The following is a 15,566-nucleotide window of genomic DNA, read 5'->3' on the forward strand; positions in this document are numbered from 1 at the left end:
GCTTCCCTGTCCTTCACCATCTCCCACAACTTGCTCAAACTCATGTCCATTGAGTCGGTGATGTCATCCAACCATCTCATCCTCTGCTGCCCCCTTCTCCAACCTTTGGTCTTTTCCAGGATTAGGGTCTTCTCCAACAAGTCGGCTCTTTGCACCAGGTGACCAAAGTATTGGAGCTTCAGCCTCAGTGCTTCCAATGAATGTTTGGAATTGATTTCCTTAGGATTGACTGGTTTGATCTCCTTGCTGTCCAAGGGAAGTCGTCTCTAACACCACAGTTCAAATGCATCAGTTCTTCGGTGCTCAGCTTTCTTTATGGTCCAACCCTCACATCTGTACATGACTACTGGATAAACCATAGCTTTGACTGTTTGGACCTTTGTTGGCAAAGTGATGTCTCTTCTTTTTAATACACTGTCTAGGTTACATTTGGGTGAATTAAATGCTGGTTGTTTGTATTTATTGATTTCAAAAGAAGTTATAACAGGAAATGGTAAAAAATAAGTGGTAGGAAGACATTGTTTGTAGCTGAGCAGATTCTTCTAAAATGATAATACTTTTAATGCTTTCTTATCATCCCATTTAGGAGACTAATTTACTAGGCTTTTTCTTAGTAAATGGGAGAGTTTCATGGCTAGTATTGTCTCCTCTTTGTACTCTTACCAACTCTGAGTGCTCGGTTAATTTTATTGATGAGAAAAAGCAATTGCATTTATATTAATTAGGCTTTTGCTTTTCTCTTTTGAGAAGCATCAATATCGTATAAATTGTTCTTTTTACTATTTGGTAATTAGCTTGTTTTCCCAAAAGTGTGCGTAATTCTGAGAGGGTGCTGAACTGAGTATTAGAGTTCTCCTGGCAAATTGTATCTTAGGGAGCTGAATATTTTCAGTGCTAAATATTGGGAGTTATGATCTTATCTCCTGTTATTGGGAGTTTTTTGTTTTTGTTTTTTGAGTCAAATAGTCACAAAGTTGTCAAGTTTCCTTAGTTAATTGTTTTTATGAAAACTAACTCTCAGAATAGAGGAAATAGCCTCTACCACTTTGCTGAAGATTAGATCAGAATGATGTAGCCTTTCTCTTTTGCCCGTCAGTTTGATTTGGGGGAGCACATGGCTGAGTGAAGAGTGACCCATCATCTAAAACTGATTAGGGTCTTCATTGCTCGAATATACTGTACTTTAGAAAGTGTGGCATTCTTCTAAAGCAGTCGATGGCAAACTTTTTTTGTAAAGAGGCATATAGTAAATATTTTGGGCTTTGTGGGCCATACCGTAGTGTCTGTCACAACTATTCAACTCTACTGATATAGAGAAGCAGCCATAGACAATATATAAATCAATGCGCATGGTTGTGTTCCAATTTTTTTTTACAAAAACAGATGACAGGCCAGATTTGGCCCACAGGCCATACATAGTTCACCAGCTCATGTTCTAGAATGGTTTTTCTGAAGTTCATAAGCTGCTTTTGGAAATATTAGGGGGAAAAGAGCATCTTTGATGTTTCGACCTTTCTATTTCTTTTTCAGTAAAGATTGCCGTATTTCTCTTAGCTGTAGAAACTTGGACAGTGCTCTTGAATTTAGGCTGTCTGAGTGATGCCACAGTACCTAAGGAGCAGATGTTTCCTTTTCTGCACTGGGCAGGTAGTACTAGGAATGGTAGGTAAGCCTGGGTCACCATTTGGGAAGTTTCTAGTGTCGTTGCTGGCTTGTAAGAGTGTTGCCCCCAGGACCACTAGTGGTATTTTCATTTTTACTCTGGGTGTCCTCTTACATGGCTCCATGAGGTTTGGGGCTATTGTATATTTCTTACTCTTGCTTAGTAGCAGACCAACAGATACAGGCTTGAGCCTCTTGGCTTCCCATGGTCTGGATTCACCTCAAACTGAACATGGGACCTCTCCCTGTCCTTGGGGACTCTTGTCTTTTCCTAGGTGAATGTCTCATCATTTCACTCTAGGTCTGGCTTCTTGAGGGGGAACTTAGGGTTGTCATTTTCTTGCAGCTCTGGTGTAAGTGTTTGGTTTTATGGGTCGTGGCCCAGAATCTGAGAATCTTTATCCTGAGGTTGTGATGGAAGTTCTGAGAGCACTCACTTCATTGTCTGGATTTCTCAAGGAGGCTCTGAGATTCCCTCCTCTGATAGAAACATATTTTATGAATTTTTTGTGACATGAGTCATGTAGAAACTTGGCCTCAAGATTTATTTCAATAATAATAGTTACTTGCCTTGGTCTTCACATGGGAACTCTGGAAGCCAATTCACTATTTATTCTTGAAAATCTTAAGGTGATCTATGTTGGACAGTGGGGATAAGGGCTGGGGCTTGTACTTTTATCTTCCTCCTTAACCCTAGCCCTGATATACTAATGTAATAATACTCTTGGGAAAAAATGGTGTTGTGAACTAAACAGAGCTATAAAACTTCTTTGGGAGTATCTTGGGTACCTTTGGGTTAAGTTGCCTCTTTTTTAATAGAGCCACAGTTAGCAGGTGCTCATTTCTGAGGAAGTTGTCTCTGTATCCCATCAGTTCTGGGGACCTGTTAGGATATTTCATTTTTTAGGCTCTTCTCTAGCAGACATTAACTTCAAAGGGATTGTGAGCATTATGAAATTCATGCTGAATTCTTGTGAACATATGTTTAAAATTTTTTTAAAGAATACAAAGGTCATTCTGCTGTGTGAGCAGCAGAAGTGGCTGTGGGTATTTATTTACTCATTCATTCAGCAGAAACCTATGGAGTATCTGTTGTATGTGCCAGGCACATTTCAGACTTAGAAAACCCAGAGGTGAAGTCCACTTTCTAGTATCCTCCCTCTCCCCAGGAGCTCTTCAAGCTCTTTAGGAGTGGTAGGTTTAGATCCCAGAGTGCCAAACTGCATGAGAAGGAAATAGCTTTGAACTGAAGAGGGTGCGCCTAGTTCTGTCTGCTGGTGCTGTTAGGGAGTTGCCTGTCTTTAACTGTTGCATTCTGTCCTTAAGCTTGTCAGTAATGTCTGTCTGTCTTCTTTAGACAGGAACAGGGCTCCAGTCAGACCCGACTATGCTTACAGGTCCTGAAAGCCATTCAAAAACTGGCCCGTGAGTCATCCATTATGGCCCGAGAAACCTGGGAAGTCTTACTGTTGTTTCTTCTGCAGATTAATGACATACTTCTAGCGCCACCAACTGTTCAAGGTTTGTTAATTATTTTTTCTGATTTATTGCTGTGCTCCAAATACAGTTCACTTTTAGACTCAATGAGTAGTAGACTCGGTGGGGATTTAAAATTTGGCACTACAGTTGAAAAACCAGTATGAGGAGAGACGCAGTGAATTAATACGTGTTTGATAATGACAGCAACAGTAGCTTGTTCAGTGTATCAGGACAGAGCCTATATAAGAAACAGCTAATGTACCTGATTACAAAGTAGTTATCTAGGTAGACTGAAAACTTAATGACTGCAGAAGATATTTTGTTTAGCAAATGAAACCTAGAAAATCTTAAAGTATTCTATTTGGAAGTATGACAAGTGTGTCATTCATTACCTAGCCATCAAAAAACCTTCAGTTTCATGAGTTCAGAGTGTATTTTAAGATGTCTTGCTTTGTATAATATAGCACAGTATACACAGACAATAAGTTGATAATTCTAGTTCCAAATTCCCCTGTTGCTTATTCATCTCTGTATTTTTTTTACTAACACATGTGAGTGTGCTTGTGCTCTGACACAAATGCAGTGTCCAGGAAGAATTTTAGTGTTGAGAGGGACTCCGTAATAGAAATACCCTGTCTGGCATTGGTGATGAGCTAGCCAGATAGGTAGTGTGCCTCTCCCTTAAACAATCCCCATGCCAGGGATTCAGCACCATAAGTCAAGCCATCCATCCCCTTCTGGAGCTTATTATTGTTCAAACTTCATTTTTGCTCATTTGAAATCCTTAGAACTTTTCGTTCTGTATGGAAATCCAAAGTTTGCCTTCTGTGGGTAGGCAGAGTACAGACCGCTGCTCTTCTTAGTTCCCAGGCTTGGAACCGAGGAGCAGCTCTATTTTGGGCTCTGTGGTTGAGGCTTTGTCCTGCCAGAACTAGTCCTTTGGCTCCCTTCTTTGGCTCCCTCTCCCTTGAAGGGTGGCTTTCAAACACATGAAGCATTTTATAGCAAAGTTTGAAGGTAGGAAGTCTCAGGTATTTGTTCTGATTCCTTTTCTTGTTGGCTGTGTGAACTTGGGCAAGTTACTTAAATTTCCAGAACCTGTTTTCTCATCTTCAAAACGGATATAATTGATAATTGGTAATAGATACTATTGATATAAAAACCTACCCTGCAGAATTAACGTGAGGTCACGTGTATGAGCTATGTGGCACGGAAACTGATTAATAGCCGTTCATTGTAGGCAGTCATCCTTTCCCTTCTTCTGTGTGTGCTCCTGTCTCACTACTGGAAGGTTAAGATCTTCCATAAGAACCCAGCAGGGTCACTTGAAAACTTCCCATGTGATAATGGGTTGATGTGTTCATGATTTCCTTCATAAGAGCTCCTAAGAGTAGTTTTTTGTTCTTACTATTAAGTGATTATTTGAAAGTTAAAACTTAACATTGCAGTTATTTTAATTTTTTGACCAGTTCTCCCAAATCAGTGAGTTAAAGATTCGGCTTTACAAATAAGTATGCCAAAGATGTTTTCTTTTTGTTGGTAAGGTGGCATTGCTGAGAATCTAGCAGAGAAGTTGATTGGTGTTCTCTTTGAGGTTTGGTTACTAGCATGTACGCGGTGCTTCCCAACACCTCCTTACTGGAAAACAGCCAAGGAGATGGTGGCTAACTGGAGGCACCACCCAGCAGTGGTGGAGCAGTGGAGCAAGGTCATCTGTGCGCTCACTTCAAGGTAAGTTACCGTCATCAACTTGTCTTCTTTCATCCGTCTGGCCGTAGGCAGCCTTCCCCTAATTCTGTGTCTTTCTGGAGTACATGGTAAAAGCCTCTATTCTGTGTCTCTTATTATTATACTTTAGTTAATAGAATCAATCAGTTTTTAAAAATAGATGTAGCAGTGGGCATTGTGCCTATCTAATCTAAAACCTTTTAGATTGAGAAAGTATGTTGGAGAGGCAGATGAATTCTGAGCCCTACTATTCCCACCCCCAAAATCCCACTCTGATTCTAATTATTAAGATGTTTAGAAAGAAAGCGAAAGTGAAGTCACTCAGTTGTGTCTGACTCTTTGTGACCCCATGTGCTGTAGCCTACCAGGTTCCTCTGTCCGTGGGATTTTCCAGGCAAGAATACTGGAGTGGGCTGCCATTTCCTTCTCCAGGGGATCTTCCTGACCCAGGGATTGAATCCAGGTCTCCTGCATTGTAGGCAGACGCTTTACAGTCTGAGCTACCAGGGAAGTCCAAAATGTTTAAGATCTTCATTAAAAAAAAATGAACCAAAGAAAGTTATAACAGAAAGAGTTAAGTTCACCAGAAATCTTATTATACATAATTTTACAGAAATAGGACCATACCATAATGTTCTCGTATGTAACCAAAGTAGGCAGTTTTTTATAATAATTATTTTGTTTTTTGGTTTCTTTTTTTAGCCATTTATATATAATATCACTATTCTGTGAGTAAACCGTTAGGCTTCATTTTTTTCAGACTTTTTTTTTTTTCATTTCTTGTAATATATAACTCTTTAAAAGCTGAGCATTCTTTTTTAAACATGATCACAATACCATTATCACACATGAACAAAATGTTAACAGTTTTCTAATATTGTTTAGCTTTTGAGTGTTCAGATGTCCCTGAATGTCTCAACTTTTTGAAATAGTTGATTCCATTGAATCAGAACACAGACAAGGTTTGGACATTATATTTAGTTGACATATTTCTTAAGCCTATTTTAAACTGTAGGTTCCTGCTCTCTCATTTTTATTTCCTTGCAGGTTTTTTTTTTGTTGTTGAATTGGGTTGTTTTGTCTTATTGAATGCTTCACATTCTTGATTTTTCTGATTATGTCCTAGTTGTTAATTAATATGTTCCTCTGTCCCTTATATTTCCTGTCAGCTGGTAGTTAATCTGACAGGAGACTGGATACTTAATCTGATTTAGACTTAATGGGAGAGTTAGTGGTGGAGGTGGGAACAGATAATTTATAGGTGGTATTACGTATCAGATGGTACATTGGTCTTTTTATGAGTTAATATATATATCTTTATCACTCATTTAAGATGAATTTTTGTTTGTTTATTCTGGTATGTCTTTGTGAATGTCACTATTATGAATCTATTTTTAAATAATACATCCTTTTATCTTGATTATAAAAGTACAATACATGCTTATTATGGAAAATTAGGAAGACATAAGGGGAAATATCCATCACTTACAAATAACCGATCTTTGAATATATTTTCTTCTGCTGCTGCTGTTGCTAAGTCGCTTCAGTCGTGTCTGACTCTGTGCAACCCCATAGACGGCAGCCCACCAGGCTCCGCCGTCCCTGGGATTCTCTAGGCAAGATCACTGGAGTGGGTTGCCATTTCCTTCTCCAATGCATGAAACTGAAAAGTGAAAGTGAAGTCGCTCAGTCGTGTCCGACCCTCAGCGACCCCATGGACTGCAGCCCACCAGGCTCCTCTGTCCATGGGGTTTTCCAGGCAAGAGTACTGGAGTGGGGTGCCATCGCCTTCTCCGATATTTTCTTCCATCTTATCTTTTTAAAAAAATCAATTTGAGATTATTCTTTATAGTGTTACCTGCTTTTTTTAACTTGATGTCTGATTCTTGTCCCAGTAATTACATGTACCTTTTTTCTTCTTATGTAGATCTCAAGATCCTATTTTAAATGGCCTTATAGTTTTTCATTATATAAATGGAATTATAATTCATTTAATAGTTTCTCTGCTGTTTTGATATTTAAATTGTTCTCTTTGTTTTCCTTTTAAAAACTATTGTTGGTAATTCCCTGTGGTTAGGACTTGGCACCCTCACTGTTAAGGGTCTGGGTTCAGTCCCTGGTCAGGGAATTAAGATCCCATGAGTCGCTCAGTGGGGCAGAAACAAAACAAAAAAAGCTAAATAAGGATATAAAAGTAAAAAAGAAAAAATATTGTTGATTTGCGAGTACTTTACACTTAGTCTTTGTATGTATTCTGGTTATTTTATTAAGATATTTTTAGATTAGCTATAGTAGATCATAATCTATTCTAAGTATAATAGATTAATAATTGAGTCAAAGGGCTTTGAACAGTTTTAATACATTTGGAATGTTAGTATTTAGTTAAGTAACTGAATGGTCAAATTCAATTTATGGGACACATACCATAAATTCTAAACTTCATGTAAAGTTATGTTGCAGTTGTTATGGATAAATTATAACAAATTAGTTGTGTTGAGGGCATTTGTAGTATGATGAATCTTTTAAAAAATTTATTGTTTATATTATATGACTATATAATCAACATAAGCATAATTGTGCATGATTATATGATTTATTTATTTGTTATTTGCAGTTATAAATTAAAATTTTAAACAATTTGTAATTTTATAAAATTATATATAATTTGTAATTTGTGTTATAGTATACATTGTAAATGGAGAAGGCAATGGCAACCCACTCCAGTCCTCTTGCCTGGAAAATCCCATGGACGGAGGAGCCTGGTAGGCTGCAGTCCATGGGGTTGTGAAGAGTCGGACACTACTGAGAGATTTCACTTTCGCTTTTCACTTTCATGCATTGGAGAAGGAAATGGCAACCCACTCCAGTGTTTTTGCCTGGAGAATCCCAGGGACGGGGGGAGCCTGGTGGGCTGCCGTCTATGGGGTCGCACAGAGTCGGACATTGACTGAAGTGACTTAGCAGCAGCAGCAGCATACATTATAAAATTATATTCTGTATAAGTGTTATATACAGTGTTGTGTATTACATACAATGTTATATATAATAAGATGTATTAAAATTTATCATATGAGAAGCAATATTTAATTTATAAATCACTTGTCATTTTATAATATATAAGTAAATAACAAATTTATAATATAATCATATAACTATATGAGCTAAATTATAAATGATACTAATTTTTTAAAGAAATAAATACTTTAAAATAATTTTTACAAAACTGAAAGTCCTCTTCCAGTTTATTTTATAAAAAGGTTTTCATTTATTTTATTCACTTCAGTGGGGTATAATACAAGTTTCATCTATTTTCTCCTATCATATTTCTCCTACTATATTTTAATGCTTGAATGGATCTTCAGTTCTGTTAAAAATGAACTTGGTGATGTGATTTTTTTTGTTTTAATTTTCTAGATTGCTACGCTTTACATATGGTCCTTCATTTCCTCCATTTAAAGTTCCTGATGAAGATGCCAGTCTGATCCCTCCTGAAATGGATAATGAGTGTGTTGCACAGACGTGGTTTCGCTTTTTACATATGTTAAGGTACCCTTGTTGTTGTATTTCATGTGTCCTTACCCAGTAAATGTCTTAGGCAGGAACCATACTATAACTCCTTGTTGGAGTTCACAGTGTGGCTGCTAAGCCCAGGGGTCAGATAGAGCCAAATTGGACAGTACACTCATCTGCGTCACATGCCCCCTTCATCCTGGCAGGGTCAGGCTCTCCTCAGCTGCTCTTGGGCCACACTCTCTAGGGGCTCTTCCCTGCGGTAGGTGCAGTATTTGTTCTCTTGCCTGTTGCTGCCGCCTGGGTGACAGTCTGTCTTCCAGGACTTTGTCACATTCTGTGGGGCCTGAAGACTACCTTGTTCCTCTCTGTGACCAGCAGTGACTGGTCAGTCTTATTCTCAAGGCCTCTCCTCTGGTAGCCTTGTTTAAAATTCCACTAAGGGAACAGCATAAAATTTCACAGAGGGACAGATTGTTAAAAGTAATAATACTTCATGCTCTTTCTTTCTTTATGATACTGTTTTCAATTCAATTTCATTGCTTCCTGCCTTTCTGTCTTCTAGCCCCATCCTTGTGCTCTGTGGAACTTTAATTCTGTTGTGTACAGTCTTGATTCATAAACTTTTTCCTTGCATCTTTTCTTTCTGGTTTGATGAGCCTCATTTTTCTGTTTGTATATTAGTGATTCTGAATTACTCTGTATGACTTGTTTATAAATTAGGAATCTTAACTATTTTCTGTCATTTTATTTTTCAGTTTGTAGTTTGTTTTTCATCTTTCAGTGATTTTAGTTTATTTTTTTACATCTACCTTTTTCTGTGACCATTTTATATTTCCTTTAAGATTAGAAAGTCTTCTGTGTACTTTGATCCGGTATATACTCACCTATACTCACTCACTGGAGAAGGCAATGGCACCCCACTCCAGTGCTCTTGCCTAGAAAATCCCATGGACAGAGGAGCCTGGTAGGCTGCAGTCCATGGGGTCGAGAAGAGTCGGACTCGACTGAGCGACTTCACTTTCACTTTATGCACTGGAGAAGGAAATGGCAACCCACTCCAGTGTTCTTGCCTGGAGAATCCTAGGGACGGGGGAGCCTGGTGGGCTGCCGTCTGTGGGGTCGCACAGAATCGGACACGGCTGAAGCGACTTAGCAGCAGCAGCAGCAGCAGCCTCACTCACTGCTTCTGACTTTGTGTCCTTTGTGCCATTAAGTTCCTTTATATGTATGGGTTTTGTCTTTGGGTTGCATATTATTCCATTGATTTTTCCATTCATTCTTTTTTTTTATTCTATACTTTAAAAAAAATTTTAAATTTATTTATGGCAAAACCATTCATTCTTATAGGAGAGTCACACTTAATTACTTTAACCTTCTATAGTTATTGGTATTTGGTAGAACTAATGACTTTTTCCCTTTTTCCATGTCTTAGAATATTTTTAAGAATCCCTCTTGCCTGTTTAACATTTTAGATGAATTTTATAATCCATTTGACATGCTATAAAGCACATGTGAAGAGAAGAAACTCACAAAACCTGTTGGGGTTTGGAGTATATATTAGGGTAAGGAACATGTCCTGCTTTAGCAGATGAACCTGGAAATCTTAGTGGCTTAGTACAGTATGTTTCATAAAAGCCTTGTGTAAGAAACAGCTTTGCTTAGGTAGTTATTCAGGGCCTCAGGCTGGCAAAGCCTCCGCCATCTTCAACATGTGGCTTTATTAGAGCATTAACTTTGTAGGCAGAAGCCTCTGTATCTGGCTAAAAGATGGAAAAGAGAAAGCAAGGAAAATTATGTGGAAAGTTTTTATGGACCAGTTCCTAAATTGATGTGAATCACTGCTACCCATATTCCTTTGGCTGGAACTCACATATGCCACATTAAATTACAAGAGAACATAGAAGGAAAAGAGAAATTATCAAACAGCTAAGCAATTCTCATCTCTGCCAAAGATGAGAATTGTATTAGCTTGTATTTATATTTAGGAGCAGCTGACATCTTAATATATTGTGGTTGCCTTTCAAGACTAGGTATTTTTCTTTTTAAGAATCTTAAATATCTTGTGGAAGTGTTTTGTACATCTGCATAATTTTTTTTGTGTGTGTGATTATTCCTATATATTTATTGCTGATGTTGTGAAAGGCCAACTTTTTTTCCTATTGTTAAATCTTACAAGTGGCTGTTGCTGCTGTAAAGAAAATGTTTTACCTATTTTACTTTTGTATATTATATTTGGGGTTTTAAAATGCTGTATTTCACTGATTCTTTTTAGATTTCTAGGTATAATGGACACATATATTTGCACATATCTGCAAATAAAAAATGTCTCCTTTCTAGTAATTTATACTTGAGTCTGTGGTAATTCATTAAAAGTGTTTTGGCTGCAGTAAGACCTGTATATAAGTTTGTGTTCTACTGCTTTTTCCTTTGTGAGCTTGAGCAAGCAATTTAGTCTCTCTGAGTCTCAGTCTCTTTTTAATCTATAAAATGGGGATAAAAAATAGTGTCCATCTTGTTATAAGAATTGAAGAAAATGTAAAACAGTGCATCTAGTATGTGGTAGGTGCTTGAAAAGTTGCCATTTTTGTTACAGTTATTTTTGTATATTGTTTTCAGTTCAGTTCAATTGCTGTGTCCTGTCCTACTCGCTGGGATCCCATGAACCATAGCACGCCAGCCCTCCCTGTCCATCACCAACTCCCAGAGTCCACCCAAACCCATGTCCATCGAGTCGATGATGCCATCCAACCATCTCATCCTCTGTTGTCCCCTTCTCCTCCTGCCCTCAATCTTTCCCAGCATCAGGGTTTCTTCCAGTGAGTCAGCTCTTCTCATCGGGTGGCCAAAGTATTGGAGTTTCAGCTTCAACATCAGTCCTTCCAATGAACACCCAGGACTGATCTCCTTTAGGATGAACTGGTTGGATCTCCTTGCAGTCCAAGGGACTCTCAAGAGTCTTCTCCAACACCACAGTTCAAAAGCATCAATTCTTCGGGACTCAGCTTTCTTTATAGTCCAACTCTCACATCCATACATGACTACTGGAAAAACCATAGCCTTGACTAGATGGACCTTTGTTGGCAAAGTAATGTCTCTGCTTTTTAATATGCTATCTAGGGTGGTCATAACTTTCCTTCCAAGGAGTAAGCATCTTTTAATTTCACGGCTACAATCACCATCTGCAGTGATTTTGGAGCCCAGAAAAATAAATTCAACCACTGTTTCCACTGTTTCCCCATCTATCTGCCATGAAGTGATGGGACCGGATGCCATGATCTTAGTTTTCTGAATGTTGAGCTTCAAGCCAGCTTTTTCACTCTTCTCTTTCACTTTCATCAAGAGGCTTTTTAGTTCTTCTTCACTTTCTGCCATAAGGGTGGTGTCATCTGCATATCTGAGGTTATTGATACTGGTCAGAATTTCTACAACACTGTTGTGTTAAAATGACACTGTTTTGACATCCCTCTTTTCTGATTTTCATTAGAATACCTCTACTGCATGAAATTTGAATGGGATATTGGTTGTTAATATTAGATAGTTACTGTTTCTTGTGTTCTTGATTTCATAAGCAATTAAAGAATTTTAAATTTAAAAATACAAATGGGAAATAGTGCTGAATTATTTTCAAGTCATATTTTGGGATCCGTTTAAGCAATTAAATATCTTTTCTTCTTTTATCTATTGATAGGATATTAATTTTTTTCCCCAGTGTTGAATCATCCTGCATCCTTTAAAGATAAATTCTGCTTGATTATGGAATGTTGTTCTTTTAATATTTTCCCAAATTGTCTCTCTTTCTGTTTTTTGACTAATTTATACTTCGGCAACTTTAAAAAACTTAGGAAACTTCCTATTTTTTTCTGTACTCTGTTGTATGAAAGTTATATATTCCTTAAGAATTTGAAATATGCCACCAGTAAAACTCTAGTAGTGGAATCTTCTTTAATGGTAGTTCTTTTTTTTTAGTGGTCATTCTTAGATAGTCTTTTCCTTTCCTTCACTATTTATTTCTTTACTTTTGGTTGTGCTGGGTCTTTGTTGCTGCACGGGTTTTTCTCTAATTGCAGTGAGCGGGGGCTACTCTTTGTTGCACTGCATGGTCTAATTGGGATGCCTTCTCTTGTGGGGCCCAGGCTCCAGGGCGTGTGGGCTTCAGTAGTTTTCAGCGAGTGGGCTGAGTTGTGACTCCTGGGCTTTAGAGCACAGGCTCAATAGTTGTGGTGTGTGGGCCTAGCTGTTCCATGGTATGTAGGATCTTCCTAGACCAAGGATCGAACCTGTGTTTCCTGCATTCACAGGTAGATTCTTCACCACTCAGCCACCAGGGAAGCTCCTACTCCTTCACTATTAATTGATCTCTTCATACTCTATCCTTCTTCTTGAGCTGAAAGAGTGTTTTAGTTGCCTTTTTTTTTTTTGGATATACAGGATAGGAATTTGAACAAATGCTGGTGGAAAAGAGGGGTTATTGTGTAATGATAGGTCTTACTGGGCGTCGGGAAGCGGTGAACATTCGGTACTCGTGATTGGAGGGATCTGGGCAGCCTTGGGATAGGCTGCTCTATCATCTGTCTCTCTTGGCTGTTTTGATCTTCTTGTGCATATATGCACTGCTCTCTTTCTCTGGCCCTGAGGCACATGGGACCTTAGTTCCCCAACCAGGGATTAAACCTGCGTCCCCTGCCCTAGAAGGCAGATTCTTAACCACTACACTGCCAGGGAAGTCCTTAGAGGCTTCTTTTCTCCTCCACCCCACAGAGTGAACTACAGTTCTGTGGATACAGTATACTAATACTAGAAGCCCTTTTCCATACAGGCACACACATTCTTTTGTCCTCACTTTCATTTACTTGAAATTAAGATTCTAACTAGATGGAAAAAGGTTTCAAAGGCCCAGGTCCTCTATAAACCACGGATTTATATTTCTCAGCCTAATTCTTTTGATCTTGTAGCCAGTGGAAGTTCTTTCCAAGTGGCTGGCTATGTGTTAACTAACATTATTACTTTGAGTTGGAAAGGCTGTTTAATGGACACTTAGGCAGACGGTTTTGAGTGAAAACATAAATCTGTTTTTCAGTAGAAATACTCAAGCCCAAATATGTTGTTTTAAATATATCAAAATGTATGACTTGAGTGCATGCACAAGAATGTAAGCACTAATCCCGATTTTCACATAGTTTTTTAAAACTTGGAAATATTAATACTAAAGTAAAATTTTCTCCTTGGGGTTCTTGTACATTTATTTATAATTTTACCATTCTGTTGCTTAATTCCAAACATATAACAATATATCCATATATACTTTTAAAAAATTAAAAATTTCTAGTCTTATTTTGGTTCTCATTCTCTGAATAGGCAAATGAAGTTTATGTAAGCACACTGCAGGTCTTCTGTAGAGTTGATGTTTGCTTCTCTAGCCTATTAAACACAGATTCATCTCCTCTCTTAATCAAATAGGTACACACAGCCCTGTTCTTAAAATTATATTGTGTGTATTTTATTGCTAAAGAAATTTCTAAATGTATAATTAATTCTTGCTCTCTCTTTTGATAGTAATCCCGTGGATTTGAGTAACCCAGCCATTATAAGCTCTACTCCCAAATTTCAGGAACAGTTCTTAAATGTGAGCGGAATGCCACAAGAATTGAATCAGTATCCCTGCCTTAAACATCTGCCTCAAATATTTTTTCGTGCCATGCGTGGAATCAGCTGTCTGGTGGATGCATTCTTAGGTGAATTTTGTATATGTTGCTGGATGTTTGAAGATAACTCTAGAGTCTGGTTTTAGAGACTATTAGGGGACAGCCCAAAGAAAAAGATGAAGAGATTTGATTGCCAAGTAGTAAACTAGGAAAAATTATTTGCAACTAATGTAATAGCCTGAGTGTTTTTGTTATTATTATATAAATGCTGAATAGATCAGACGATGCAAAGAGAAAAGAATAAGACCCAGTAGGTAAGTGGACAAAGGCTATGAATAAATGATTTGCAAGAGAGAGACGTGTCATTTCACTAATAATCCTAGAAAATACAGATTAAAATGTGTTAGGTATCATTCTTATATGAATCATTAGGAAGCAAATTATACTTTTTGTGAAACGTTGTTTTAAACTGTTTTTCACATGAAAAGTCAGAATTTTTTTAACCTGTTAAAGAGCAGTGATATTTAATGTACTCAGATGCTCAAGTGTGTCCAACTGTTTGTGATCCCATGGACTGTAACCTGCCAAGCTTTTCCATCCATGGAATTCTCCTGGCAAGAATAGTGGAGTGGGTTGCCATTTCCTCCTCCAGGGGATCTTACTGACACAGGAATTGAACCCACATCACTTAACATCTCCTGCATTGGCACGCAGATTCTAGTGCCACCTGAGAAGCCCTTGATTACATACCTGTCATTTAGAAAACATTTGTTATGTGTACTTAATATATTACAGAGGTATTACAGAGGTAATACATTAGTTCAGTTAAGTTTGGCTGCCACTTGGTCAAAAATACCAGTGGTTTAAACAGGGTAGCTTATTTTCATACATGGTAAGCCCCAGGCTAAGCTGTATGGGGCTGCTATGGCAGGTCCACCATTCTCAGAAACCCAGGGCACTTCCATCTTCTGGCTCTTCATCCTTTGTGCACATTCTCATGGGCCATGATGGTTGAAAGAGTTCCAGCCATCCTCTTAGTAACTAGGAAGGAAGAAGCATCTACCTTTGATTGGTCCTTAAAAGGAGATTTTTGGAGAAGACTCACCTAGTAATCACCCACTTCTCTATGGTCAGAACATGGCCACATCTGGCCATAAGCGAGCCTTTGGAATGTAGTTGTTTATTCTGGGTAGCCACATCCAGCTAAGTTTTGTGTTCTGTAACTCAGGAAGAAAGGATGGTTGGCAGTTGGGAGGCAGCTTGTAGTCTCTGCTATACTAGTCAGTCCTGAGCCTTCACCAGTGTTGCTTGAGGAAGATGTGCTGACCACATATTTTGAACAAGAAGAATAACTCTTTTTGTCTTTCTTTAAAGGCATTTCTAGACCCCGATCAGACAGTGCTCCTCCAACACCCGTGAACAGATTGAGTATGCCTCAGAGCACTGCTGTCAATACCACCCCACCACATAACCGGAGGCACCGGGCTGTTACTGTGAATAAGGCCACCATGAAGACAAGCACAGTAAGAGTTTTCATCACCA

General features: G+C 38.3%; 1 protein-coding gene across 4 annotated transcripts in view; it reads left to right on the plus strand.

Annotated features, from left to right (window-relative positions):
- The window catches only part of RALGAPB (Ral GTPase activating protein non-catalytic subunit beta), a 93,413-nt gene that overhangs the window by 26,254 nt on the left and 51,593 nt on the right, over nucleotides 1-15,566 (plus strand). For all 4 annotated transcript variants that reach the window (XM_070801659.1, XM_070801658.1, XM_070801661.1 and 1 more), the window contains exons 4-8: nucleotides 3,020-3,183; nucleotides 4,686-4,872; nucleotides 8,284-8,415; nucleotides 13,936-14,114; nucleotides 15,399-15,547. In XM_070801659.1, coding sequence (XP_070657760.1) covers nucleotides 3,020-3,183; nucleotides 4,686-4,872; nucleotides 8,284-8,415; nucleotides 13,936-14,114; nucleotides 15,399-15,547 — 811 coding nt within the window. The remainder of the gene's footprint in view (nucleotides 1-3,019; nucleotides 3,184-4,685; nucleotides 4,873-8,283; nucleotides 8,416-13,935; nucleotides 14,115-15,398; nucleotides 15,548-15,566) is intronic.

This window comes from Bos indicus, chromosome 13 (genome assembly GCF_029378745.1).
Source record: "Bos indicus isolate NIAB-ARS_2022 breed Sahiwal x Tharparkar chromosome 13, NIAB-ARS_B.indTharparkar_mat_pri_1.0, whole genome shotgun sequence".
In the NCBI taxonomy this organism is placed as follows: Eukaryota; Metazoa; Chordata; class Mammalia; order Artiodactyla; family Bovidae; genus Bos; species Bos indicus.